This window comes from Myotis yumanensis, unplaced genomic scaffold, assembly GCF_028538775.1.
Source record: "Myotis yumanensis isolate MYYU_CA2020_CCGP unplaced genomic scaffold, mMyoYum1.0.hap1 SCAF_8, whole genome shotgun sequence".
Taxonomy (NCBI): Eukaryota; Metazoa; Chordata; class Mammalia; order Chiroptera; family Vespertilionidae; genus Myotis; species Myotis yumanensis.
Genome location: NW_027223759.1, coordinates 2907508 through 2935379, shown reverse-complemented (window position 1 = coordinate 2935379; position 27872 = coordinate 2907508). Strand labels below are relative to the sequence as shown.

The 27872-nt window shown below is 48.3% G+C and overlaps 1 protein-coding gene across 2 annotated transcripts; it reads left to right on the top strand.

Moving 5' to 3' along the window:
- The first annotated feature begins 285 nt into the window (after positions 1–285).
- On the top strand, positions 286–27047 carry HIBCH (3-hydroxyisobutyryl-CoA hydrolase). 2 transcript variants are annotated; one of them, XM_070421693.1, is made up of 14 exons: positions 286–427; positions 4830–4872; positions 6719–6859; positions 10201–10285; positions 12438–12509; positions 14592–14644; positions 16893–16971; positions 18196–18263; positions 19057–19143; positions 20582–20640; positions 21236–21317; positions 23566–23685; positions 23992–24025; positions 26499–27047. In XM_070421693.1, the coding sequence occupies exons 1-14, from the start codon at positions 408–410 to the stop codon at positions 26612–26614; spliced, it is 1059 nt and encodes a 352-aa protein (XP_070277794.1). In that variant the 5' UTR covers positions 286–407; the 3' UTR covers positions 26615–27047. The 2 variants fall into 2 exon arrangements, with proteins under 2 accessions (XP_070277794.1, XP_070277793.1); XM_070421692.1 differs by having other exon boundaries at positions 287–427; positions 18118–18263.
- The last annotated feature ends 825 nt before the right edge of the window (positions 27048–27872 follow it).

The window sequence follows — 27872 nt, the reverse complement described above, 5'->3', positions numbered from 1 at the left end:
CAATCACCCCGAGTCTGCTCTCCGCCCCCGCCTCCGCCCCTCCACCGCCCAGACCCCGCCCATCGGCCGCCCCAGACCCCGCCCCCAGACCCCGCCCACCCCTGCCCCTAGCCTTCGCCCCGCCCCAGGTCCATCTTAGCCCCGCCCCTCGGCCACTGGCCCCGCCCCCGCCCCGCCTCCCGCCCCACCCTCTTTCTACACAGCTTTTCTCGCCCCGCCCTCAGCGCCGCGTCACGCGAGATCCCCGAGGCCGCTCTGCCCCCTGGAGGACTGTCATCTGCTTCCGGGGGCGCGGGGCGGCCGGGGCGGCCGGGGCGGCGGGGGCGGGCCCGACGGGGCGGAGGAGCCTGTGGGAGCGCCGCCCCGGCCGTGTGCTCGCTGGTGTTTTGGAGCTCAGGCTGCGGGAGATGTCGGGCCTCGGGTCAAGGTGAGTGGGCGGCGGGCGGCGCGCTCGCGGGAGGAACGTGTCGGCCTGAGCCCTGCGGCCTGAGGTTCCGAGTCGCCCGCGGGGACGCCACTCGGCCCCGTCCCGTCGCGGGCGCCCCGGCCGCCTTCGCGCCCCTGGCCCCGTGTTGAGGCGTCACCTGGACCCGTCCTGAGCCTGCAGCACCTCCTTCCCTGGCCCGCTCTCCTCCCTGTCCGAACAGGTCCGCCCGGAGGGACGGGCCCGGGGCGTGCAGGCCGCACTCTCGCGTGCTTGGCCCGGGCGCCCGGGGCGCGAGGCGGGACTTGGCTCAGCAGCCGGTGGTCCGAGCGCCCGCCGGCGCCCGGGAGCCCGGGGGGAGCAGGCGTCTCCGCGGGTGGGCTGCGCCCCTCCGGCCCCGCTCCCCCGGAAGAACCGGCTCGTGGACCGGACAGCGGAGCTCGGAGCTCGGGTTCTTCGGCCTGGGCGCCGCCCGGGGCCGGGCGGGGGCGTGCTCTTGGCCTGGGGAAGGGCCGTTGCTCTGCAACATTTGTTGGAAGATGCCCGAGGAACTGCGCTCCTTGTGGTTAATGCCCTGACATCAGCGGCCCCGCCTCCGAGCCGCTCGCAGGGGGGTTGGCGGCTCTGAGACTCCAGCCCGTGCTGTCGGCGCTGCGACGCCCTGAGCGTGGGCAGACCCCCCTGTCCTTGCCGGCCAACGGGAGGGACGGTTCTTGACGAAGGGAGGGAGTTTGTCCTTCCCAGCGGCCAGGTGGGCTGTGTCCCACCCGCATGTCAGGGCAGACTGGCCGGGTGAGCTCTGGGCAGTGGGAGGGCTCCGGGTGAGGCCCTAGCAGAGAGGAGGCCGGAGCCCAAGGCCACAGCCCAAGGCCACAGCCTGACCCCCAGATGCATTCAGAGAGGGGGCCACAGGCGCTCCCCAGAGGAGCCAGGGCTCTGCTGTGGTTGGGTGACTTTCTGTGATATCTGGCCTCCCGGATGCCTGGGGGCCTCCCCTTTGCCCAGGGACCTCCCCGATGGGGGAGGGGGGCTCCCCCATGCCCTGGGGTCTCCCCATGCCCAGGGGCCTCCCAATTCCCTGGGGGCCTCCCCAATGCCCTGGGGTCTCCCCGATGCCCAGGGGCCTCCGGATTTCCTACCCCCACTGCCCTGCTGGGGGAGCTTTGGTACCACTTCAGCACTGGGACATTCCTGGTCTTGTTCCCAAATAAAGCACCTCTCTCTGATGGTAACTTCAACTTTTTATTTCTATAAACCTTGATGTATCCTGAGCGCCCGTGCTAGTCAGAACCATCTCGCGTTGCAGCCTTTACTTGGCACCTGCACTTTGGGCACCGTCCTAGATTCCCGAAGCGGTGGGAGCTCTCCCACATCCCCACTTCTTGTCTCTTCCTGCCGATTGGAGTTCAGGCAGCGCTCGCAAATGTGTCACTAGTTCACCTTTACAGAAACCTGGCTGCTGGCCGTGCCTCCACCCGTGCGGAGTCCGCACCCACCGCCTGCCTTAGCAACTTGCTCACGTGTCCTTTGGCGCCTGCCGGTCCTCTGCTCCGGAGCTCGCGGAGGGGCGCGCTCCTGCCTTTGGAATGAGCTAGAACGTCCCCGCCTGGGTTTCAAGATTTGGCCCCAATTTGCTTCATGAATTCAGCGCCACTTACTATTATGTTCTTGTTCTGAGAGGCACTGTTCTAGGTTCTGTTGCTATCCCCTGGCCCATCTGGACTACTAGATATTCTTTTGTTGTTGCTGTTGTTAATCCTCGCCCAAGGATATTTTTTTTTTTTTTTTTTTTTTTTTTAGGGAGCGTGGGGGGGGAGGGGTAAAGACAGAGAGAAACATCAATGTAGGAGGGACACATTGACTGGTTGCCTCCTGCATGCGCCCCCACCAAGGCAGTGGAGGTGCCTGCCCTTGACCGGAATTGACCCGGTGACGCCACGACTTGTATGCACATTAGAATCACCTGGAGACTTGCACACAGCCAAGGCCAGTGAAGCCAGACACTCTGGAGGTGGGCACAGGCAGAGAGGTGTTTGGTCCCAAAGCGCTGACAAGTTGTCATTAAAATCAGTGCTTTTAAAAACGTGTCATTCCCAGAGTTCAGGCTGAAGCGACAGACCCTAGTCTCTCTCGGGATGTTTTCTAAGTAGGATTTTCATATGGACATTTAAAATCTGAACTACACTTACCTGGGAGCACCATTTCTAACGTTTTTTAGAAGCTTAATTCTATCTTTTTGGAACCTGTTTTAACCAGCAGAAAACGTAAGTGCTCTCTTCCTTAAGTCAGAACAACTTTGAATTCCTTAATGAGGCCAGTACCCAAATGCCCGCGCAAGGTTAAAGATGTGCTGCCAGATTGGCAAGTTTTACGTAACAGTTCAAATACTTCCTGCAGCGCGGAGAGTAAACAGCGAGAGCAGGTCTAGCGTCAAGTCCCAGTTTTATTTGTGAGACAGAATTTTATCTCATTCATAGGAAGTTAATAAAAACCTACAAATGCAAGTGTAATTCACTGAGCGCTGCATTCGTAGGCCACAGAAACCTCTGGACCAAAGCAGAAAGCAAACAAACCAAACTACCACTAAGTTCCTCACCAGGTTTTATATCATCATATTACTTCTCTTCCGATTCATACTCGTATTCAAGTATTCAGAGTCCCCAAGTAACTCTGAGTTTATGGTCTTCTCTTTCCTTCCCGTTGGCTCCAAACCTGGCATGTGGTTGAGGGGAAGCGGACATACATATCCCAGCCTTCATCACTCAACCAGGGGCAGCTCCACAACCTTGGAATCCACAGCTGTAGTACAAAGGAGAAACGGTAACCGCCCTAAGAGACCCAGCGCTGGGTCCCAGGCCCCACAGACCCCACATCCCCACCTTGTCCCGCATAAGAGAGCGTGCTCATGCCCTTTGGGGATCTGTGAGTGAGTGGACATTGTCCCCTAGAGTCACTGGAACAAGGTCTGTTTTCACACTCGTTAATGATGGTAAGTGTGCCTGCCTTCTCCACCTCCAGTTGTACGGCCCAAGTTCTGTGGTCAGGGACTTGCCGCAGGTGGTCTGCGTTCCGCTCATCCTCTTGGCCCTGGCCAAATGGGTGCCCTGAGACACCACATTCACCGCCTTGAGGTGGGGACCATGAGAGAGTGGTAGGGTAGGATCTTGCCTCGTGCTTTGGCAAAGTTCAAAAAGGCAGGGTCATTCAGTTTTAGTTCCTTCTGGTACTTCTAGCCCCTCACAGTTCCTAACACAAGCTACAAAGAGCAAACACCTGACGTGCAGGTCGGGGTTCCTTCTGTGATGCCTGCGGTTGGGCCTCTGTGCAGTGTGTCTCTGGGAATGACACTTGACCTCGGGCAGACAAGTAATTTTTGATTAAAGACTTGGCAGTGTTTTCTTAGCTGTGCAGGAGCTAACCCTCCCGCCTCCAGGCTCCCTCTCACTCAGATTCCTCACTGCATTCTGTCTTTCTGATGAACGAGTCAGTATTTTCGTGGTGATGAAATGTTCGCTGCTGGACATCTGGGCCTATCTGGATGCAGAGAACATTTTTCCGAATCAGTTGAACAGTGGGTCCTAGTGGATGAGTTCCATCTTGGTTTCATTTAAAATCCAGCTGCTCTCTCCACCACTGCAGTTATACAGACTACTTTCACTGCCCAAGCATCCCAGGTATTCCACCTGTTCTTCCCTCTTGCTGGCAGCCTCTGGTCTTTTTACTGTCGCCATAGTGGCAGTAAAGTGGAATATACAATACAGTACATATCTTTTCAGAAAGGCTTCTTTTGCCTAGCAGTGCGAATTTAAGGTTCCTCTGTGCCTTTTTGTGGAATGACAGTTTGTTTATCCTTTTAGCTATTGAAGGACCTCTGGTTACATCCATGTTTAGGCTCTGGTGAATAAAGCTACCATAAACACTTAAGCGATGGTTTTATTATGAAAATGTTACCAACTCATTTGGGTAAATACAGGGAGTGGAATTGCTGGATTGTATGGTGGAGTATGTTTAGTTTTGTAGAAACTGCCGAACTGTCTTACAAAGTGGCCATACAGTTATTTCTATCAGCAATGAATGAGACTTAAGTCTTTTTTAATTTTTTATTGAATTTATTGGGGTGACATTTAAAAAATATAATTTATATAATTTATTGGGATGACATAGGCTTCAGGTGTACAGTTCTTTAATACATCATCTGTATATTGTACTCTGTGTTCACCGTCCCAAGTCAGGTCCACTTCGGTCACGTTTATCCCCCCTTTGCCCTCTTCTACCTAAACCTTTAAAAAACACACAACTTGTTTTAATACCATTCAGAAGAGACTAAAGCAATGTGTATAGTATTTATACATTGAAATGTGACTTCTCATATTATTGTGTTCATTGTATTCTACATTTGTTTCAGGTTTAACTCATTCAAAAGGACTAATGTCATCCTGCAACATTTGGTAAGTTTGGACTTGGCTTTGCTGGCATTATTAGATATGAGGTGTAACTTAGAATGCCATTGTTCGGGAAGAAGAGAAGTACTGGTAGGTGCCTTTGACCTTGGTACACCCTGGTTCCCCAATCGTACAGTGTCAAGACGTGACCAACATAGCTTGCAGGAGTTGGCCTGAGGCAGGCTGTGGATAAGAGCACCGACCTTCGCGTTGGAATGCCTGGGTTTCATGGGCCCCCACTTAATCGTGGGCAGAGCACTTGGTCTCTCTCAGCCTCCTCCTGACTATATATAAACTGAGGATAATGGTGTCCACCGTAGAGTGCTTATGGATAATAAATACTATGCTTCATTTGAAAAACTAGCCTAATGCTTGGCATATAATGAACCAGTAGTTTCAGGTTTTTAAAAAGACAGGAACTTTTCAAGCAGGAAAAAAATCATTTCTTTACATCATTCTAGTGGCATTAACGTTAAAGATTCTGTAATATTCTTTGCTCAAAGTCTCACCCTCTGTAACTGTCCGCCAAAAATGCTTGGCCCAAGTCCTTGGAGATCCATGCTTAAAGATATCCCTGCATCATTGTAATAGCAGAAGGTGGAAATTACCCAGTGCTTTTCAGTATGGGACTGATAAATTGACATGTAAGACTGCATAACTGTCAAAAATAAATAGGCATCCTGTGCAGCCAAGTCCAACATGAACTATACAACATGATTTTATAAAGGAGGACTTAAACATTTTGTGTGCCCTAGCTGGTGTGGCTCAGTGGATAGAGCGTCGGCCTGCAGACTGAAGGGTCCCAGGTTCAATTCCAGTCAAAGGCACATGCCCAGGTTACAGGCTCGATCCCCAGTAGGGGGTGTGCAGGAGGCAGCCAATCAATGATTCTCTCTCATCATTGATGTTTCTCTCTCTCTCTCCGTCTCCCTTCCTCTCTGAAATCAATAAAAATATATTTGAAAAAAGATATTGCTTAATACTGTCAAAATATGGGTTTCTGTGTTTTATTAGATTTTTGTTAGTAAGGATTCATTCTCCAGTTAAAAATTTCCAGTTTAAGCTGACTGTCAGTTTCATATTGCACTTTGTTCCCATGTGAAGATCAAGCACTGTCCTTAAAGGAACGTATGAAGTGGGCGGTGCCATTAGCCTTGATGGTGGTGTGAGCGGAGACCTGGGAATTGCTATGTAGTTTGAAACGTTAACTCGAGGTGTTAACATTAGTCAGTCCTCTATTACATGAGCAGTGAGACCTGGTGATTAAGTCACGGTGTGTGCGGCCCTTATGTGAGCGTATAGGCAAGTTCTTCATAACTATGACATGTAAGCCTGTCATTTTATAATCTGGCTTCACACTGCTCCTTCCTACTTTCCCAGCACTCATTTCTTCAACCAGCCTTTATTCTGCACAGGTTTATTTTCAGTGAATATTTTCAAATATTAATTGCTACGTTTTTGCATGTACTATTCTGTAGCATTCTCACCCACCCTTTTTCCTTGGCATGTATGAAGGCCCAGCTCAAATATCAACTTTTTCCAAGTTGTTGGTAGCCACTGTAGTCTGAATTATTTGCCCTCTGTATTCATCTTTGCTTTCTAAGTAGCTAATATATTGGTTGGTGTACCAACCAATAAAAGATTAAAGAGTATTTCAGTATTTCATCGTTCAAGTTGACTCATTTCACTTAGAAGTAAAATTTAAGAGGTAAGAGGTGTGTATAGTTGTTTTAATTGTAGCAGTCTTTGTCAGATGTGCTCAGTTACCCATGTGATCGGTTACCTTAGCACTGTGTGAAGGCTTTGATTTGCTGTAGCTGTTTCGATGTAAAGCTCTCATGTGCTTACACAGAGGCTGTCCGCCCACACGGATGCAGCGGGAGAGGTGCTGCTGGAGAGGAGGGGCTGCGCAGGGGTGATAACCCTGAACAGACCCAAGGCCCTCAACGCACTGAATCTGAGCATGATCCGGCAGATCTACCCACAGCTAAAGGTTGGTCATTTTCTTACAGCCATTGTATTGATTGCTTTAAAAGTGTACCTTATAGTACATTTCTGGCATTCTTTCCCATGGAGTCATTGGACTGCCTGGGGTCGGCGCCCAAGCCCATGGATTCCTAGCTTCAGTGCTGGCCCTGCGTTCCCCTAAAGCACCCAGGCCGGGAGGGCGTTGCCCCAGGAGAGCCCCTCCTCTTCCCGTGGCTGTAAGTCTCTTCTTTGTCCTGCCACTCTTTCTTCCTTCCCCGCTTTTACCCCGTGATCCTGGGTCAGCCTCGTAGGGCCCGTGTGAAAGTACAGATCTACTCTGCTTCCACATGACAGCAGCCTTTTGATTTGAAGACCACTGTTTGTAACTGCGTGGCCAGCCTTTACTGGGGAAGGTCATACTATACATAAGCTTTTCTATTCTAAGTGAACTGCGGGTGCAGGGAAATCATCACTAAAGTCAGACCGCTTGTGCTTGAAACCTGGGCTTCTGTTTACTAACTGTGTCGAAGGAGAGTGCCAATTGCGTGTACCTCCCTCTCCTCAGCTGTGAAGTAGGGTGCTCGCACCTCAGGATTGCTGTGGAGAGAAGCCAAGCAGTGCACCTCATACGGTCAGCCACATGGCGTTCCACAAATGCTAGCTCTCCTTGGCCACCTGTTCTTCATTCTTCATCTGACGAGTCTCTTCCATTTTGCTGTCTGTTGGAATACCTTGTAATATGTTCTTAAATGTGACACAGAGAAATAATCCAGTGTTCCAGGTCAGAGTGGACAGCGTGGAAGCAAGAAGAAGATTCCTTGTAGAACTCCATGTTTCCACTAACTGTCCAGCTACGCCTCTGCCTTGGGCATTTGTACTTTTATTCTGAAGTGTAGAATGTATAGAGCCTCTGTTGATTTTTCTGTCTCTCGTTAACTAATATTTTATTGGTCCATTGTTCTAGTCTTTTGAGTTCACATTGGCTCTTGATTGTTTTATCCTACTTAATTTTTAGCTGGCCTTACCTGCCCCCACTTTCAGATTTGGTCTGTGTGTTTTCACTCTGTCACTTACAAATTTGTCAGTAGGATGGAGCCCCATAGCAACACACTAGAAAGGTAATTGCTCTGTTATCAACAACCTTTGGATGGATTTGTTCACTAGATTACTAAGCTAATGTAACATGTAGTAGTATTAAGCCTATCCTATCTAATAAAAGAGAAACATGGTAATTAGCATACGACCGCTACCCTTCCCATTGGCTAATCAGGGCGATATGCAAATTAACTGCCAGCCAAGATGGCGGCCAGCAGCCAGGCAGCTGGAAGTGAACATGAGGCTTGCTTGCTTCAGTGAAGGAGGACTCCAACGTTCCCCGCCTGCCTTGCCGGCCTCTGAGCTGGCAGTTTGAAACATTGTAACAAATATAGAAGCTAAACAAAACCCCAGAAACCAGCTTTCAGCCGGCCGGGATCTCAGAGCTGGAGATGATACAGTGTTTCGATTATAGAACTGAAACAAACCAGATACCTGCGTTCAGCAGCAGAGGCCTTGGCCCAGAATTAAAAAAAAAAGAAAAAAAGGAGCAGTTGGGAGCTTCAGTCACCCACCAGCCTGAAAACAGCCCTCAGCCCCTCACCCAGACTGGCCAGGCACCCCAGTGGGGACCCCCACCCTGATCCAGGACACCCTTCAGGGCAAACCAGCCAGCCCCTACCCATGCACCAGGCCTCTATCCTATATAGTAAAAGGGTATTATGCCTCCCAGCACCGGGATCAGCGGAGCCTCGAGGCCTCCCGGCACCGGGATCAGCGTGACGGGGCAGCGCCCAAACCCCCTGATCGCCCTGCGGCTCTGTGTGTGACAGGGGGCGGGGCCACAACCTCCCTATCCGCCCTGCTCTGTTTGTGACAGGAGAAGGTGCCCCAACCCCCTGATCAGCCCTACTCTGTGCCTGATAGGGGGGAGCTCCCCAACCCCCTGATCGCCCTGCGGCTCTGTGTGTGACCGGGTGCAGCGCCCTAACCCCCTGATTGGCCCTGCTCTGTGTGTGACAGGGTGTGGCGCCCCAACCCCCCGTCCCCCCACGGGCCCTGCTCTGTGTGTGATGGGGTAGAGCCATAACCTCCCCATCGGCCCTGCCCTGAATGTGAGAGTGGCTGTGCCCCAACCCCCTGATCGGCCCTACTCTGTGGGTGATAGAGGGCGGCGCCCCAACTCCCCTATTGGCCCTACTCTGTGCGTGACAGGGGGGAGCTCCCCAACCCCCTGATGGGCCCTGCTCTGTGCGTGACAGGGTGGAGCTCCCCAACCCCCTGATGGGCCCTGCTCTGTGCGTGACAGGGGGGAGCTCCCCAACCCCCCTGATGGGCCCTGCTCTGTGCATGACAGGGGCGAGCTCCCCAACCCCCTGATCGACCCTGCTTTGTGCGTGACAGGGTACGGAGCCCCAACCCCCCTGATGGGCCCTGCTCTGTGCGTGACAGGGGGCTGTGCCCCAACCCCCTGATTGGCCCTGCTCTGTGCGTGACGGGGTGGTGCCACAACCTCCCCATCGACCCTGCCTTGAGTGTGACAGGGGGCGGTGCCCCAACCCCCCAATCGGCCCTACCCTGAGCGTGACTGAGGGTGGCATCGCAACCTCCCAATCCGCCCTGCTCTGTGCATGACAGGGGGCAGCGCCCCAACTCCCCAATCGGCCCTGCTCTGAGGCCGACCAGGGCCTGCACCTAGGGATTGGGCCTGCCCTCTGCCACCCAGGAGCAGGCCTAAGCCAGCAGGTCGTTATCTCCTGAGGGGTCCCAGACTGCGAGAGGGCACAGGCCAGGCTGAGGGACCCCCTCTCCCTCTCGAGTGCACAAATTTTTGTGCACCGGGCCTCTAGTATATATATAAAAAGCATAATATGCTAATTAGACCGGACGTCCTTCTGGGCGACCTTCTGGACGAAGTTGGGGCTGTGAGGGAAACCCGGGTTCCGGGTACCAGAGGGAAGCTGGTGCCAGCAGCCAGGGGAAGGAAGGCCTACTCTTGCATGAATTTTGTGCATCGGGCCTCTAGTGTATGTATGTGTATGTGTGTGTGTGTATATATATATTAATATATATATTTATATATTTTAACGTTTGTCTAAAAGTCATGGCAAAGATGTCAGATGCCATCATGAAAAGTTGGGATCCATTCTTCTGGATATACTTTATAAAGGTTCTGCTATATATCATGTATGGATATATACACAGGATGGAGCAGAAGTAGTCTATCCATACACTGTATGCCTGTACACATGTTAGTATGTGTGTCTGTGCAAGTGCATGCATCTTTAATGAGTTTGTGGTCGTAATGTGCTTATTCTGTCTTCTTTTTAGAAGTGGGAACAAGATCCCGAAACCTTCCTGATCATCATAAAGGGCGCCGGGGAGAAGGCTTTCTGTGCTGGGGGAGACATCAGAGGTACCAGCCCCTCCTCGCCCCTGAGTGCTCCCTCGGCAGAACGGATAAAGTGCTAGCAAGATTTCCTACTACTCCGTCACTGGTGTTACTTTTTAGAATTTTTTAAAAAGTTAATATATTCTCAGGTAGTTAACTTGTCTGCCCATCTTTAAACTTGTAGTTTAAAGATGGGCAGAGCCTTACGTATTGATTTTTAGCTTCTTTAGACTATTTTTGCATAAAAGCCTAACTTGATATTGTTGTTTGGAAATACAGTTACAAATTCTAGAATTATTCTAGTTTACATGAAATAAAACAGGGATTTCAATTCCAAGAAATTTAGCTTCTTGAAAGATCATAGTTCAGAACCATAAGTAGGCACTCAAAAATTTTTTTAAATGATATTGTGAACGTCACTTAATTATTTTATAGGGAAGTAATTGATTAGACTAAGACTGGAAGGAAGTGTAAGGTCTTTGAGGTAGAAGAGCTTCAGCATGCATTGCAGGGTACCCTCCTTTCCGTTGAGAATGGCAAGGAGTGGTCAGCACTGAGCGGAGACGGTAGAGGAGCGTTTTGGGGCATAAACCAGGGAAAGCTTCAGAACGACAAGAGACGTCAAAACTGTCTTTTAATAGCCATGAAAAGAAGTCAAATTTGGAGCGTTTTAAAGGAAGATAACTTTAGAGTTAGTTTAAAACTATAAACAGTCAACAGGTTTGTGTGACTTTCCCATAACAGAAGGAACATACCTACCATACATTTAATTTGTGTGCTAGTAGGTGAGTCTCATAGGCCTTGACGGCAGGAAGAGGCATGTGCGCTTGCAGTGTGCGTGAGAGAGAGAAGGGTCTCAGTGGTATTGACAGTGACTGCTGGAAGAATGCAGTGGGTGGAGCTTGGAGGATAGGCAGTTGCAATAGAAAGGAAACCACTGGTAGTGTTTATAATTCAGGTATTTACTGTGCACCTTTGTATTACGCCAGGCAGCAGTGTGCCGTAGCAGCATCTTTGGGAAGATGTATTTCCTTTTGTATTATTAATAAATAAGGGCCTTACTATCTCATTTCCCTCTCTAGCTTCTCCTTTTATGTTTCTCCTTCAGTCTTTTAAAACGACTTCTTTCTTGATTTTGTTCTTTCTGGCCTGTGTGCTTTTGTAGGTACTCCTTCCTCTACTTAAAACTCTCCCCCCCTCCCCCCATCACTTTCTAGGAAATCCCCATCTGTTGTTCAAACTTGGCTCAGACTGTGTCTTCTGGGAAGCCTTCTTTCCATGGCACCTCCTGCTCCTGCTCCTGCAGCACCTGCCTTAGAGTGAGCATCGCACCAGCACTGTATTTTAGTATCTTCTCTCCAGTCTGCATTCAGGGCAGTGTCTTACATTGCTGTCTTCATAACTGCAGCACCTAAAACAGTGCATGGTACTCGGTGGATGCTCAGTAAATGTTTCGTGGGAAAGTGAAAGTGGCAGAAATATTGAATGAATGAATGAATGAATGATTTATGTATGTATTTATTTCTCTCCGTGTGTATGTATAGTATACTTGAGATATATATTACCACCCGGTCAGGTAGCTTCTTTGGTTAGAGCATCTTCCCAATGTGCCAGGGTTGTGAGTTCAATCCTGGTCAGGACCACATACAAGAGTCAGCCAATGAATGCACAAATAAGTGGAACAACAAATCCATGTGTGTTCTCTCTCTCTCTCTCTCTCTCTCTCTCTCTCTCTCTCTCTCTTTCTCTCTCTTTTTCTCCCCCTCCCCTCCCTCTCTCCCTTTCTCTCTTTCTCTCAAATCAATAAATTTAAAAAAACAGATATATATTACCAAAAGAAATGTATATCCACCGCATATTTATTCAGGTGCTACAGAAAACAGTCAAAAGAAAGTGCATTTTGTAGCAATACATAACTTCTAAATTTAAGTGTAACATTTTGTAGGAAGTTCTTAAGAATTTTCCCCTTGAAGTTTTGACATGGGACTATGGATCTGGGGCTAACTATAACATGTCTGTGGCACGGGCAATTTCAAAACGTTAGCAAATCATTCTAGAGTTTTCCCCGGGACTGAGTATTACAGTATTTTAAATTTATTTCATTTGATTCTATTGACTAGAAAACACTTTTTTTAAAATTTGTAATCTTTTTTTCTTTTTTTGGTAACAATCTCAGAAGTTGTAAAGGGAGACCGGAAGATAAGTCAGGATTTCTTCAGAGAAGAATATGTGCTAAACAATGCCATTGGTATGTGCTTTGCTGAGAGCTTTGAAAATGGAATCAAGAAAAGCAGCATTAAAGTATGAATTATTAAAAATATAATCAGTAGATAATCTTATTTAATCTTTTATATGCTATGTGTCAGTCATAAGTAAATTTGATTAAACTATTCGGACTGCTCATTCCGAAACCACACTTTCATATTAGTAGGCTGTTCTCACCTACTTGTCATTCAGTCGATATGAAAACATGATTCTGATCATAGGGCTGGCTTTCTTGGAAAACAAAAGATGTGGGTCCCAGTTTTCTCTGTAAAATGAGGTATCATTTTCTAATTCTTGAAGAATTTGGGATGAAACGTCTCTATAGTTGATGTTCCAGAGCCTGGGATTAGATGTTAAACTACAGGGAATAACACAGTAGTGCTGTGTGCTCACCAGCCCAGAGGGGCAGGCATCAGTACTTTATTTTGCTTGATGTTTTACAATTTATGTAAAAGAAATAGGATTCTACACGTTTTAACATTACAGCTCCGTCTGCCTTGTTGCTTTCCTGGGCACCATTTCTCTCCCCAGAGGCAGCCGCTACCCCTCTGCAGAGCACCGCTGTGGTTAATTCGTAGTCTACCTTCCCAGACCACACTCTAGGTTTTACTACATACTTACCTATGTGTTACTTACCTATGTATTATATAGAGGGTGTCCAAAAAATGTATACACGCTTCAGCAGCTGATAACTCGGTTAATTTTCACTCCTTTTCAGGTTTAACAGATTTGAGATAATGGCTGAAGCCAGACTCAGCTTTGAGCAAAGAAAATGTATCCTAAAGTGCCACCAGACTTTTTTTTTTTATGGAGATACATAAAAGATAAAGTTTATGGTACAAAACTGGTGACAGTTGACAAATTGAGGGCACACAAACGCTGAGCAAAATGACCCTTGATGTCTGCGATCCCATTGCTTTGTGTTATCAGCTGTGCCTGGACCAGAATGGTCATTAGTTTGAAAACAGGCATTGGCAAAAAAATTATTCATATCTGTAGTTTTTAGTATTTTTAACTTTTGAAAATGAACTGTGTCGAGTAACACTCCCTCCACGTTCTGCGTGGAGTAGGGTTCGGTGTCTGAAAGTGGAGCCGCACAACAAATGAAAGAAAAAGACACGAGATAATTTTGCAATATTGGGGGACCAGGCGGGCAAGTCCCGAAGGACTTCCTCTCTGTGCTTAGGTCTCACCAAGCTTTTATTGATCTGGGATGCACTCATAGCATAGCCCTTAGGCAGGTGACCCCATTAACAGGCAGACTAGCCCATCAGCAAGGATTTACATAATAATAAATGGGAATTAAGGGAACTAAGGTGAAGATGCTTCAGCTATTATTACCTAAATTAACTGGGTGGTTCCTAGATTAACTGGGTGGTGCAGTTCTGACCTTTGCTAGGACTTCAAAGGTTACTAGCTTTTGGGGGTCTCTGTTTAAACTCAGCTAGTGAAGACAATGAATGGACTCCGGCAAACTGTATGTTAATAAACACTGACTTTATAATCATTCAAAGTGTATATACATTTTTTGGGACACCCTATATGATATACACATAAGATATGCATGTAACGTGTGTGTAAGTATATTTACGCCTAATGCCAGTATGTCTATTGAGTATAGTTGAATTGGCAGTTAATGACGGAGCTGAGACTACAGTCTGGGCCTTCCGACTTCTGGTCCGTGCTTTTTCCTTTATGCTTCACTTCTCTTTGTATCCAGTTACTTGAGATTTATAGAAAACAAGTTATGTTCTTTAAAATACAGCTGTGTATATAAACATCAGTGGCTTGTAAGGCAGTTGTTAGTCATATTTCTCATAGCTGAATTAAAGCTTCCATTTGTTTCAAATTGCAGGGTTGAGTTGTTAAATGATTATGAACAGATGATCAGGATTGTTTATGGATTGTCATTTTAAGAACAACATTTTATAGGCCACACATTTAGTCTACCTTGATATTTCTTGCAAAAATTTCCTTGGGAAAATATTCAGTTCATATAACGTGGTTTTTTTAGGGGGAAATTTTTTTTAAACATTGCAATTAATTACAATTCTTTTTCTTTTAGATTCTTGCCAGAAACCGTATATTGCATTTATTCATGGAATTACAATGGGTGGGGTAAGTAGACTGTTTTACTCTCATCATTACTATGTGAGCTGTATTAAGAATAAGTTAATTATTAAACAGAAATAGGTCCTGGCCAGGTAGATCATTGGTTAGAGCACCGTCCTGATACGCCAAAGTTTCAGGTTCGGTCTTCAGGCAGGGCTCATACAAGAAGCAACCAATGAATGCATCAATAAACTGAACAACAAATCCATGTTTCTCTCTCTTTCTCTCTCCAAAAATGATTTTAAAAAACCCCAAACAAACCAGAAATGAAGCGATGAATATAACACAATAAAACTTGTTGAAACAAAGTTATGTTTGGATTGTAGAGCCTTGCAAGTTTGGGATACAACACTTATATCTTGTTTACACTATCTCCACCCAAAAGAAAATGGTCTTACTTATGTTATATGCTGTGTTAGCGTCTGGAATTAACAGTTTTTTTAACCAATAAAACTCACTGAATCTTGTTTTTAAAAATGTAGAGCCCTTTTCTACTATAAGTAACGGATCGCTCCCAACAGCGTCGGGAGAGAACCTGGGCTGTCGGTGGGTTTTGCATCCGAGTAGTGGGGATGTGGGGCCGGGGTTGTCGGTGGCACAAGCTCCCGTCAGTGACAGTGGCTGTTCTGTGACGTTCTCTGAAGCGGCGTTTGTCAGTTGAAATCTTTACTTTGAGTCTACGCTCTTACAAAGAAGTCTTACAGGTCCCTGGCCTTGAATAACTTGATGTGGAGTTGGAGAAAATGTAAGATAATTAGCAAGTGGTAAATTGTATGGCACTGACAATAGCAAAGACAAACGTTTCAACAAGTGGGAGGTCAGAGGGAGTCTCCATGGCAGGAAAAGGTAGGCTTCAGGTAGGTGGTAGGAGGCCAGAGGGTAGGATTTAAACTTCCACCTGCCCCAGGGTTGCAGGATCTGGAGTGTGCAGGAGGCAGCTGATCGATGTTTCTCTCTCATAGATGTTTCTAACTCTCTATCCCTCTCCCTTTCCTCTCTCTAAAAAAATCAATAAAATATATTAAAATAAAAATAAAATAAAATATAAGATTGGCATATATAGTACATAGAATTTATAAGAAATTGCATGTGTTTTTTAATATTTTCTGAAAAAGGTTTAAAAGTTTCAAGAGCTTTTAAATGGCTGAACTTGAACTGAGGAAATGTAATGGAAAATTAGAATAATCAGATAGAAATGAGCCCCTTTCTAATGAGTTCACACTGATAGAACTCAAAGTGCTTGACATTGTTTCAGATAATTTACATGTTTTAACTCATTTAACTGTGTGGTGTCAAAGTTAGGGTACACTGGTTACAAAGGATTAAGAATGAGAACTAAATATATAGGAAATGTATGTTACAGTGTGAACACTGACATAAATTTTTTGATACTTTGTCATCACGTGTATACTCCTTATTTATTTTATTCAAATACCTGTTTATTCAACTATGTTTATTCCAAGATGACTGTATAGTTTGCCCTTTACAGTGACATTCACCAAATCAGAGGCTTCCAGCCAGCCTTTTTATTTTCTAAAACTTGTGTCTTAGTAACCATTTTTTAAAAAAAATATATTTTATTGATTTTTTACAGAGAGGAAGGGAGAGAGATAGAGAGTTAGAAACATCGATGAGAGAGAAACATCGACCAGCTGCCTCCTGCACATCTCCCACTGGGGATGTGCCCGCAACCCAGGTACATGCCCTTGACCGGAATCGAACCCGGGACCCTTCAGTCCGCAGGCCGACGCTCTATCCACTGAGCCAAACCGGTTTCGGCAACCATTTTTAAAGAGTTACATGGTTGGCCCCATGGTATCTGAGAAAAATGATATTGCTGATTTTATCTGACGAAACATGAATAAGTAAGATGTGCTAACATTCTCCTTAAAGCTGCTGAAGTTTCCTAGAGTAGCTTGATGGTGCTTTTCTGACCTTGGTCCCGCGCAGACACTCAGTGGTCTGGGTAGTCACAGTTGTTCTGTTTGGAATGAGAGGGCCTTGGGGGGCTGGGGGGAAGGACGGGAAGCATGGCACAGAGTGGGAGCCAAACAAACCCGTCGCAAACACGGAGGCCGGGTACTGTCACCAGTCAGGTCTCTCAAGTTGTGTGCTTCAGGGTTTCCCTCAGTCTGTCTCCTGAGAGCAAGTCTTGTGGAATAGAAAGATGATTATTTGTTTATAATATTCTGAGTGTACGAATTTGTTTTTATTCTCTTATAGTATTTTAAAACGTTTTGCCTTATTTGCCTAGGGAGTCGGACTCTCCGTTCATGGGCTATTCCGAGTGGCTACTGAAAAGTCTCTTTTTGCAATGCCAGAAACTGCAATAGGTAAAAAACAAACCCAAAATTTTCATAATTACTTTTATTTCAACTTATTTTGACTGCGCTGTGTGTCACACAAGAGTTGGTTAATTTCTTCAACAACAATGTAATCTGAACTATTAGGAAATAGGGGATATTATGAACAATGTTATGCTAATAAACTGGACAGTGCTCCGACCAGCCGAGCGCCCCAGCCAGGGCAGTTCTGAGTCCATTCTGATTGGTTGTTTATCACCTCACTACGGGCGGGTAGCATCTTTCTGCTGCTTAAGATGCTTGGCAGTTTCTAATTGGACTCTAGACATTGTAAACTTGCCCTTGTTGGGCGCTGGATGTTTTGTTTTCTTATGAATATTTGTGAGCTTGCTTCTGGGAGGACTTAAGTCATTTGCAAACAGTTTGATCCTTGTAAGTCTTGCAAGATTGTGGATGTTTTGGTGCAGGATCTGAGCAGTTGCCCAGGCGAGTGCTACTTACTTTCCTCTTTGTATTCTGCTCAGTGCTCCATGCATCACATGCTTTCTCGTCTGACCGGCGGGAACAGGCACTCTCCCAGCTTGGTGCGGGTCCTGGGGCTGTGCTGTGTGATCCTTTCTTCCCTCTTTCTTTAGACTGTCCATTTTTTATAACACTTCATCTCGTGAACAGAGTTCAGTTTGCTCATCCGTTCACTCACTGGCAAACATTGGGTGGTTTTCATCTTGTGTCTGCTGGGCATAATCTGGTAGAACCATTTTTTAAAAAAATTTATCTTTATTATTGAAAGTATTACGCTGTCCTCTTTGTTTTTTTGTTGTTGTTTTTTTGGTTTTCTTTTTCCCCTTTTTTATTTTATTGATTTTTTAGAGAGAGGAAAGGAGAGGGGTGGGGGGGGGGAGAAAGAGAAATATTGATGTTTTGATTGGTTGCCTCCCACATACACCCCGACCAGGGATAGAACCCATAACCTGAGCATGTGCCCTGACCGGGAATTGAACTGGCAACCTTTTGGTGATGTGCAACCCCCTGAGCCACACTGGCCAGGCTGTGTAACCCTTCCTTATGGTTCTTGCCCTGGCCACAGTGGTTTCCTCATACACGAGTACTGCTCAGTGCTGGTCTCACCTAGAGCAGAGAGAGTTACATGCATCTCTCTCTTTGTTATTTAATTAGGACTGTTCCCTGATGTGGGCGGAGGCTATTTCTTGCCAAGACTTCAGGGAAGACTGGGTTACTTCCTTGCCTTAACAGGATTCAGGCTGAAAGGAAGAGATGTGTACAGAGCAGGAATTGCTACACACTTTGTAGATTCTGAAAAGGTAAGTACTTGGACGATTGCATCTTGTGTTGTTGGAATAACTCATATCGAATGGGAGGCAGTGGGTGGCTGAGGTCTGAATCCTGGACCTTGTGCTTAAAGCTCTGTGACCGCCTGGAAGGGTCTCAGCTCCCCAGCTTCAGGTTCCTCCCACAGATGCAGGTCACTGGGTCAGGAAGAAGGGCTCCCTACAGAAGGACCGGAGTTTGCTCGTGGAGCGCAGCCCCCTGGGTTTGAGAGAGCGTGGTCAGGGGAGGCCTTCTGGATGGAGGAGACATTTAACGAGCAGGCGGGACATGGCATTCGGACAGCAAGCACCGCTATGTTTTGGAAACAGTGAAAAGCCCCATTTGACGGAGCACAGGGGAGGTGTGTGAGGGGCCAGGGGAGAGCTCAGTGTGGCCGTGTTACAGAGCCTACGGCCACTGCAGCGGCCACAGTTCCGTGGGATCATTTTAGTTCAAGTCCGTTACAGTGTACAGTTCAGATCTTTGGTTGTGGTACCGCATTTCACCTGCTCAGTAGCCAGAGGGGAACGAAGATGAATGTCTCAATCCCTCCTCTTCAGTTCTCCCACCTTTACTCATTCCTCGCAAGACAACACCTGCCGTGTGGAACGTGTGTGCACAACTTCAGTGAAAACCTCCTTCAGTAGCTCAGCTGAAGAGAGAGCATCATCATTTTAAGACAGGAATTTCAAAAAAGAATACAAGGTTTCTGAAGTGCCTTGTGTTACTGTGGTGTTTCAAATCTGTTTCCTGTCCCCCCTTATTATTGTTATTTTTTACCTTTAGTTGAGCCTGTTAGAAGAAGATTTGTTATCCCTGAAATCTCCTTCCAAAGAAAAGATCGCAGATGTCTTGGAAACGTATCATGCAAAGGTAACCTTGTCAGTATTCTAACCTCAGGTTTTAATCCCGGGGAAGGGCGAGTGGCTGGAGAGCGGTGATGAGCACTGTGGTGCGTGGATGTGGATGAATGTGCGCAGCCTTCTAAAAGCCACAGAGGAAGCGTCTGCAGAGCTGTCAGGGTGGGGACTGAGTCCAACTCCAATCCAAGGTCGTTCCCCTGGCAACCAGCCCTCCTGTCCTTCGGGGCTTTCCAGAGTCCCCTCGTTAACAGTAACAGTGCTGTGGCCGAGAGGGACTTGTTATGGAAAACAAGACACCCGTCTCACCTTTATTTTGGGCACTGAAGACAAAAGACCAGATATTAACACGGAAGGTACTTGCTATGTTCCAAGGCTGTGGGCAGCTGTGAGCCATGAGTGAGACTGAGCATCTGTGCATGTTAAGTTACACTTTGCAGTGGAGCTACGTGCAGTTGGATCAGTCCGAAATACCATCCCCTAAGTGCGGGACGGAGAATGCAGCCACAGTGGCCCGGGGTAAACACTTTAGTGCAGAGAGTGACTGTGCAGCCTGGAAGGACTGCCCGGGACTGCCCCAGCTGGTCCTCTCATAAAAGCCTCGTATCCAAAGCAGACGAGCCCGTGGCGTCGTGCTGTGCTTTGCTAGGACTCAGCCACACCTGCAGCGAAGGTGTGTGTCCACACTTTAGGAAGGGCCGTGAGCCTGGCCGATCCAGCTCACTGGTGGGGTGACATTTCGCACCAAGAGGCCACCTGTTCCATTCCCCGTCAGGGCACATGCCCGGGTGTCGGGCTTGATCCCCAGTAGGGGGCGTGCAGGAGGCAGATGATCGATGTTTCTCATTGATGTGTCTATCTCCCTCTCCCTTCCTCTCTCGCAAATCAATGAAAGCATATTAAAGAAAAATGAATGACCTGGATAAACTGGAATTGGTGCAGTAGAGGGACCTGGGTTGTGAGGCCACACCCTGCAGTGTGAGGAACGATGAAGGTGGAAGAGGGTGAATTAGAGCTAGAAACACGAGGGCTTATTTTTGGCCCAGAATTAAACACAATTCTAGCCACAGCTGTCCCCGCACTCGGGGCGTCGTTTTATCTCTGCGGCTGCAGGGAGCTGGCGGGATGCCTGCGTCACGTGGCGCTGGGCAGGACGACTTCCCGGTCCTTACAGTCCTTGAACTTCCTGACACGCTGTGACGGACACGTGTCACAGAGATGATGTGAAGTAAAAGTACACGAGCACTTGGCCTTCGACCCTGTCAGGTGTGGCCTGGGATAGACACCTCTGAGCTTTGAACACAGTGGTAGGCAGTCAGGAGACGGTTGGATGGAATTGGATTGAAAGCGATAATCTGTCACATAGTGTATCCTTCAGTATGAACTGATTGAAGATTTTTAAAGGATTTGAGTTACTTCAAATGAATGTCAATATTTTTGTTTTCAAACAGTCCAAGGTTGATGAGGGCAAGGCGTTCGCACTGGAGGAGCACCTGGGCAGGATAAACAGGTACTGAGCCCCAGGTGCCCCTGCCCCCGGGGCTGGGCAATGGGACCTGCTAATGGAATGCCATTGTGTTGAGGATGCACCAGATTCTGCAACTGCAGAGCACAGTGCTTTTATTTCACTTACCTTTGAAAACAGCTTCTGGGCCACTCTGTTGGTAACCTGCCGCACCGACTCATGTTACTGAAAAACATCTTTTTTTTTTAAGTGGGAAAGAGGCTAGAAATAATTGAATTAACTTACCTTTTATCTTTGTAAAGTCATCTTCCCTGAAGGTCTGATGTATTAAGCCCTCGGCCAGTGGTTTAGTGAGTGATCTGAGAGATTGACAGACTGGCTTAACACAGGAGGAGGGAAACTACTGGAAAATAAGACAACCGTCTCTACAGTTAGAAGCACCAATTTTTCAGTTTTGATATCATTACTTACAAAGAATACATGCAGGAGATGCAAAGAGAAGTCTTAGGCCCTGTTCTGCGTTACCGAGAGTGGAGCGGTGTTTGAGCTCCTGCGCCTGGAGAGGGGAAGCTGTGCCGGGGTTCTGGCTGTCACAGGAGGAGAGATCTTAATGTGACATCACGTGTCCCCTTTCCTACAGTTGCTTCTCCGCCAACACCGTGGAACAGATTATTGAAAATTTACAGCAAGATGGTTCGCCTTTTGCCCTGGAGCAGCTGAAGGTAAAGCATGGGTCACTTCTGCCCTGAGCAGGTGGGTTCTTGGACGGGGAGGCCTCCTGGGGGGCAGGTTTCTGTGGTGGTGGCATAGTCCACTGTTGTTCCCACAAAACCTCACCAAACCCAAGTGCCGTGTCTCCCTGCCGATGCCAGGGCAGCCCTTGGCCGTCACGGGGAGCCCGAGGCACGCTTCCCCTCCAGGGTCCTCCTGGTTCTGTGGGGAAAGCACCAGGGACGGGCACTTGCAGCTTGTTACAGGTGTGACATTGATCTGTAAGTTCTGCTTAATGAGCAACAGCTCAATATATGGTCTTTCTAAGCCAGCCATGGGCAAACTACGGCCCGCGTTTTTGAAATGAATAAAACTAAAAAAAAAAGACCGTACCTTTTATGTAGTGATGTTTACTTTGAATTTATATTAGTTCACACAAACACTCCATCCATGCTTTTGTTCCGGCCCTCCGGTCCAGTTTAAGAACCCATTGTGGCCCTCGAGTCAAAAAGTTTGCCCACCCTTGTTCTAAGCAGTGGGTTTAATTAAAAAAAGAAAGAAATCTTTTTAAACCCGTTGTGCGCCATAAGCGTCTATAGACGCAAGCGGCGGACCTTCCCCACGCCACGCACGTCTATAACAAAATGTTTTCCTTAAGTGGCAGCCCTGACCAACTTTAAAGTCATTTTTCGTGAGAATTTTCGGCTGAAAATGTTCAAGAACACCCGGATTGTGAGTAATATATTTATTTTTATAATATTCATTGCAAATTGATTTTTTAAATAAAATTCACAATATCGTGGCGTGTGGGGATGGTTTCCGTTTTGGACGCGTGGCAGTCCAAACTGATTAAACTAGCACAAGGCTCCATCTCCAGCCACCGCTGAGCCTAGGCAGTTTCTCAGTCTCAGGGGCACGGTCTTCCACAGCCGGCTCGGCTGGCGACAGCGGGAGGCGCCGCTTTGTGGGAATGCCATGCCGGCAGGTTAGACCCCTGAGACAGCTTTCTGACTTCTAGACGCGGCAGGCACGCATCAGAGCAGGTGGGACAGCGGTCTCTCCCTGACTCACAAAGTCGTTAACGTTATTACAGCTTTTAGGAATGTTTGCATGAATGTAGATGATGGTTTTCTGTTTCAGGGATTCTGACTTCAAGTTGGTTCTCTTGTTCCAGAGCAGTATAAAAACTAGTATTCCTGTTATTACTGTCCTTGGCAACGTGGCAGAGTGTGCCCTTAGCAGTTCCCTTTGCAAACAGCCATGCAGCACTTTGCCGGACAGGCGATCTGGTGTCACTTTACAGCAGCTCAGATGTGCAGGGACCACCTCCCTTGAGAGCACTGCCCCCCTGGACTGGGGGGGCGGTGCTGGGGAGACTGGATGCCCTCCCGCTGCCCTCTGTCCCTCTGGCGTGTGATCGTCCCGCACGCAGAATGGGGTCCCGGCAAGCCCATCCCGAGAGGGACACACACACACACACACACACACACACACACGGGAAGTGCGAGTTTCCTTCTCACTCGGCTCACCTGGAGCTCTGGTGAATGAACGCGGCTCCAAAATGCCCGTCTCTGTTGGGAGTGACGTGACGTGATGTGACGTGACATGACATGACATGACGTGGGATCAAACTCCCGCTGAGGTTTCCTGGCCCACGTAGACGCCCCAGAACCACCCAGAACCACCTGAAGGAGAAGATAGCCGTTGGTGCTCAGGTGAAACGTTTGCAGATGAGAGAAATGCTTTACGGATCTTAGGAGGGTCCCAATGCTTGTCTCAGCGAGCCTCTCGGGTGGCGCCTCGCCCCGGGCGTCCTCGGGTCCCTGTGCTCTTCCTGTGGGTCCCAGGGGTTTAGCCGCGTTCCTGTGCCAAGTGCCACCACGTCCTCTACATCTCGGGGTCCCTTTCTCTCCAGGATTGACTGTGGGAGAGACATCATTTCTTCAACATCCTTACTAATCGTTAGAAGCATAGTGTTAGGTGCACACCCAGTGATGACACGTTACACACATGCTGAGTGGTCCTCCCACTGAGTCCGTTTCAGCAGTTGAAGAGATGGATTTTTCCTTACTGTCATGTTTGCTTGGTGCTTGGGCAGGATTAGCCTAAAGCGTAGCCTGACTTTGCTAGGACTTTGTCATCTGAAAGTGCTGTATGAAGGAGCACATTTTAACATGATTTATACCCAAACTCAGTTGGTTTGTTATAGACAGTAGAGGAACTATTGGTCTAAAATGAGCAAATGCTTTTTCCTAACAGGTAATTAATAAAATGTCTCCAACATCTCTCAAGATCACACTGCGGCAGCTCACAGAGGGGTCCTCAAAGACCTTGAAGGACGTGTTGACCATGGAGTACCGGCTGAGCCAAGCTTGTGTGGTGAGAATTGGTCTAAGTGTTACCGTTTCAGAGCTACGAGCTAACGTATGGTCACTGTAGAGCGTGCAAAACACGGAGCCATCGATAGGAAAACGGCCGGATGTCTCTGTGGAAACAGCGGGCCAGTTAGCTCAGGTGCCGTGGAGACACTTGAGCAGAGGGGGTGGGTGGTGGTGGAGTGGGGACCCGTCGGTCCGTCTCTGATGCTGTGGCAGCAGTGGCCGTGGGAGGGGGAGCTCAGCGGGTGTAGAGAGAGGTGGCCGGGAGCAAGGGCGCTCACAGCTCTCCCTCCTCTCTGTCTTCCAGGGAGGCCATGACTTTCCCGAAGGCGTCCGGGCAGGTGAGTGACAGCTGGCTCCTTTGGCTCTCACGGGAGCAGAGCGAGTGAGCACACACTGTTCATCCAAGGTGGTTGCTGTCTTATTAGTGAAAATTAGACTTTTATACAGATTGCAAAGTGTTAAGAAATTACCAACTGGCATATAGGGGAGATAAGTCATTGCATCCAATATTGTTTTAAAAACTTACATGACTGCTCACTGCTCCCTAGTTTATATGTAAGAGGTCACCCTGCTTTTAAAGTCGCAGGCAGAGGCAGTGTGAGCTTGTCACTCATTCTGCTGCTGAAGCCTCAGAGAGGTACGTTTATTCCGCACAATGCAGGAGAAAAGCCATACTACATAATTAGTAAAATATGTGAATGTTTTTATTAATTTATACTTTTGATTATCATCTTCAAAGCCAGTATACTTAGAAGAAGCAAGTGGTTGATTTTTTCGTTCCTAGCAAATTTGCAATAATTTTTATGCAGATGCCCATATCCCTAAAGACATAGCTGTTACTTCTGTGAGTGTTCCCTCTGCCTGCACTTTTCATGTCTGGTTTTGTTGTTTTTATTGATCACTTTCATGTAAGACTGGATGCGCTCTGCCTGAATAGAGCTTCGGTCAACACCGGGCACTGTGTGGGGAACTTCTGAGCTTTTGGCCTGATCTCCTATCTGAAGTGAGCCTGGGCTCAAACCCTCTCAGAGGCACATGGCCCTGAGTCGGAGGAGGTCATAGGTCATACAGAAACCAATAAAATAGGCATTTCCCCCACTAATTCCCAGCAACGTGGGATCAGAGCCTAGACTTCTGATTTGAGGAGGATCTGCGTGTGCTTGGGTTCTGCTGCCAAGCCTTCACTTTATGTGAGAGCAGCCCTTCTTAAACTTAAAAAAGAAAGGTGCTGCTTTTAGATACACTGTTGTGATTTTAAGGAAAAAGAGTTGAAACCGAGCTACATTAAATTCTGATTACAATGCAGGTTCTTATCAGGCTGCTTTTTACTGAGGAGAAAGGATAGCCCCTCGTTAACCACCATAACCTTTTTATTCGGAAAGTAGCATCTGTTCTCAGGAAAACTGTTCGGTGTTTTTGCATAATCAAATGTTTGCGTTAATTTGCTAATTATAAAATATGTCATCAAATTAAGTAAAATAACAAATTAGGGGAGTGGTTGTCAGAGGTGTTTGTTGTTAGCGTGTAGAGCAGACTTCTGGGCGTCGGGGAAAGCAAAGCGGGTCATTCTAGCAGAGCAGCTGTGGGCGGACCGGACCGCGTCTCAGGGACCTGCGGGCGGAGCTGCCTCCATGCAGGCTGCCTGTCTGCTGACAAAGTGCTCGTTGGGAATAGAATAGACTCCGAGTTAATCACTCTTTCCTGTGCCCTTGAGGGGACGTCTGGGCGGCAGACAGCATTGGCAGGGGGCCCGGGGGTCCTGGCGGGAAGCCTGTCCCAGGGCTGCTGGCATGGGCACTGCCCCGGATGTGCAGCTCAGGTTGGCTGGGAAGATGACATCATGGTCAGCACCCTCACTGGTCTGATGCTGATGCTGGGGCCTCACAGCCAGGCAGCTGAACTGCACCCCGGTGTCCACACTTAACTATGCCTCCCCCCCCCCCCCCCCCCCGTTCCAGCAGCCTGCTTCCTGGTCCCAGATCGCTGCTCTCATCATTTACCTTGAACCCTACAGGCGGTGTCTGGTTCATGTAGAGTTTGTCTGTTGATATGTTTCCACTCTTCACAGGGACTGTGCACGTTTTACTAGTAAACATGGTTCAAACGGCCCGCCACGGCCATGTGAGCGCGGCCCCTTCCCTTCACGGCTTTGCGACAACTTAAGAAACCCCACAGAGGCCCTGCCTGCCCCCTCAGTCCCCAATGGCAGCCGGAAGCTGGCACCCCCCTTAAAGGGGCCTTACAGACGCCGTGCGCTCACACTCCTGTGGGGTCTCCTGGCTGCACTCAGTGATGACACCACTGAGGCTGGAGGGGCTTCTCACGATGCCGGTGCCCTCTGCGCTGACTCAGCGCTGTGTGAGCGGAGGGCTCAGCAGAGGCAGGGTCCACACTGAGTTATGCGTAAGCCCCTTCCTCTCCCTTCAGTCATCTTCCCTCACCCCAGCTGGGTGAGGGAGACCCTCCTCCCTCCTGCTGTCCTCCCAGTCACCCCAGCGCTGGTCCAGCTGCTTTACAACAGGAGACTTCCTTCACGAAGGCTTTGCCGGAAGACGACGGGGCTTCTAGCCCCGAACCCTGGCTTCACTCGGAGGCCCGGGCTGGCGGCTACCATGCGGTCCTCATCAGCACGTGGCCGCCCGTCCGGAATCTGTGGGGCTTCACTTTTAAGAGGAACAGGCACATACAAATTCACACTTTGCAGAAAGACATGTGCTGGAAAACCACGCCTCGTACCAGGCGTTTGTCACTCGGTAATTAGAATCGTGACTCAGCAAGAAATGAACTGACGTTTCTTGTTCTTCACTTCAGTTTTAATAGATAAAGACCAGAGTCCAAAGTGGAAGCCGGCCAGCCTGGCGGAAGTGACTGATGAGGCTGTGAGCAGTTACTTCAAGTCTCTGGGGAGCAACGATTTGAAGTTGTGAAGTGACCGGGTTTGGGAGGTAGTTTGGAACAGAGGTTGGCAAACGGAGGCTCGTGCCCGAGTCGGCTGCTGCGTTACATGCCCGGGAGCTGGGCGGCTTCTGCAGTTTAATGGGGGGGGGAAGGAGAGCAGAGACGGGCATTTCATGAACCATCGGTGTCCACAAGCAAAGCGTTGGAGCGTAGCTGGCCTCGCCTGTGTGCACTTCCCCTCGGGAGATCACAGCCCAGACGAGGCCTGCCAGCCCAAGCTGTTCCCTCTCCGCCCTTTCAGAGGACGTCTGAGCCCCTGACTGGAGAGGGGACACGTGAGGTCCTCAGAGATTGGGGGGGAGAGCTGGTGGGAATGGGAGCTTAATGTCCGGCTTTGGGAAGGCGTTTATATGTTGATTAAGTAGATTATGTACAGATAAAAAATAAAATCATGTTTTTGGATACTGTGTTAATGCTTCATAGAGTTTCTCCACGTACGTCTATTTTAAAAGGATCATGAGTGACTGTAAGAAGTGCTCCTTTTATAGCATTAGAAATCTCAGGCAAAGAGAAAGGGTCTGGTGAAGTTGTCTCTCCAGTGTTATTCGCTCAGCCTCGGCTTTTCTAAAGTTAACCCTCCCTCCCTGGGAGAGTGGGGCCTCACTTCCCTCCGCAGCACCCGCTGACCGGCAGGTGGGAGCTGGGGAGTCTAGGCTCCGAGATGGGGACGCCCTGGTGCCTGCAGTTGGCATCCAGCGTCCGTGTGGGCATTGCCATTGGTCCTTACCCAGTCCAGTCAGGAGGGAGACGTGAACACGGGACTTCCACTTAGAATAGAAATCCCTTCAGTAACTGGTCCTGTTGACAAAACGAGGGTGTTCAGGGCACGAGAAGCCACAGGGACCTGCAAGTCTAGGGGAGAATAACTAAGTTAAAGGTCAGCTTCTTGTTTATGTTGTGACCCGTATAGTTTTTCCTGCGTGGGGAAACCCTCAGAAACTAAGAATTTCAGGGTCGTAAGAACAGAGTGGCAGCGACCCATGATTCTCTCATCATTGATGTTTCTAGCTCTCCCTCTCCCTTCCTCTCTGAAATCAATTTAAAAAAAAATTTTTTTTTAAAGGGAAGTGGTGGAACTGAAAATGACATCAAAGGTTTTATCCTGGACCTTCCATAGGTGGGGAGTTGCAGCCCAAAGGACTGCCTTTCCATTCTGTTCTTAGTCTGTGCAGCAGGAAGGAGCTTCCAGAAACTCCACGAGCAGAGTAGGAATAAAGGTGCCCCAAT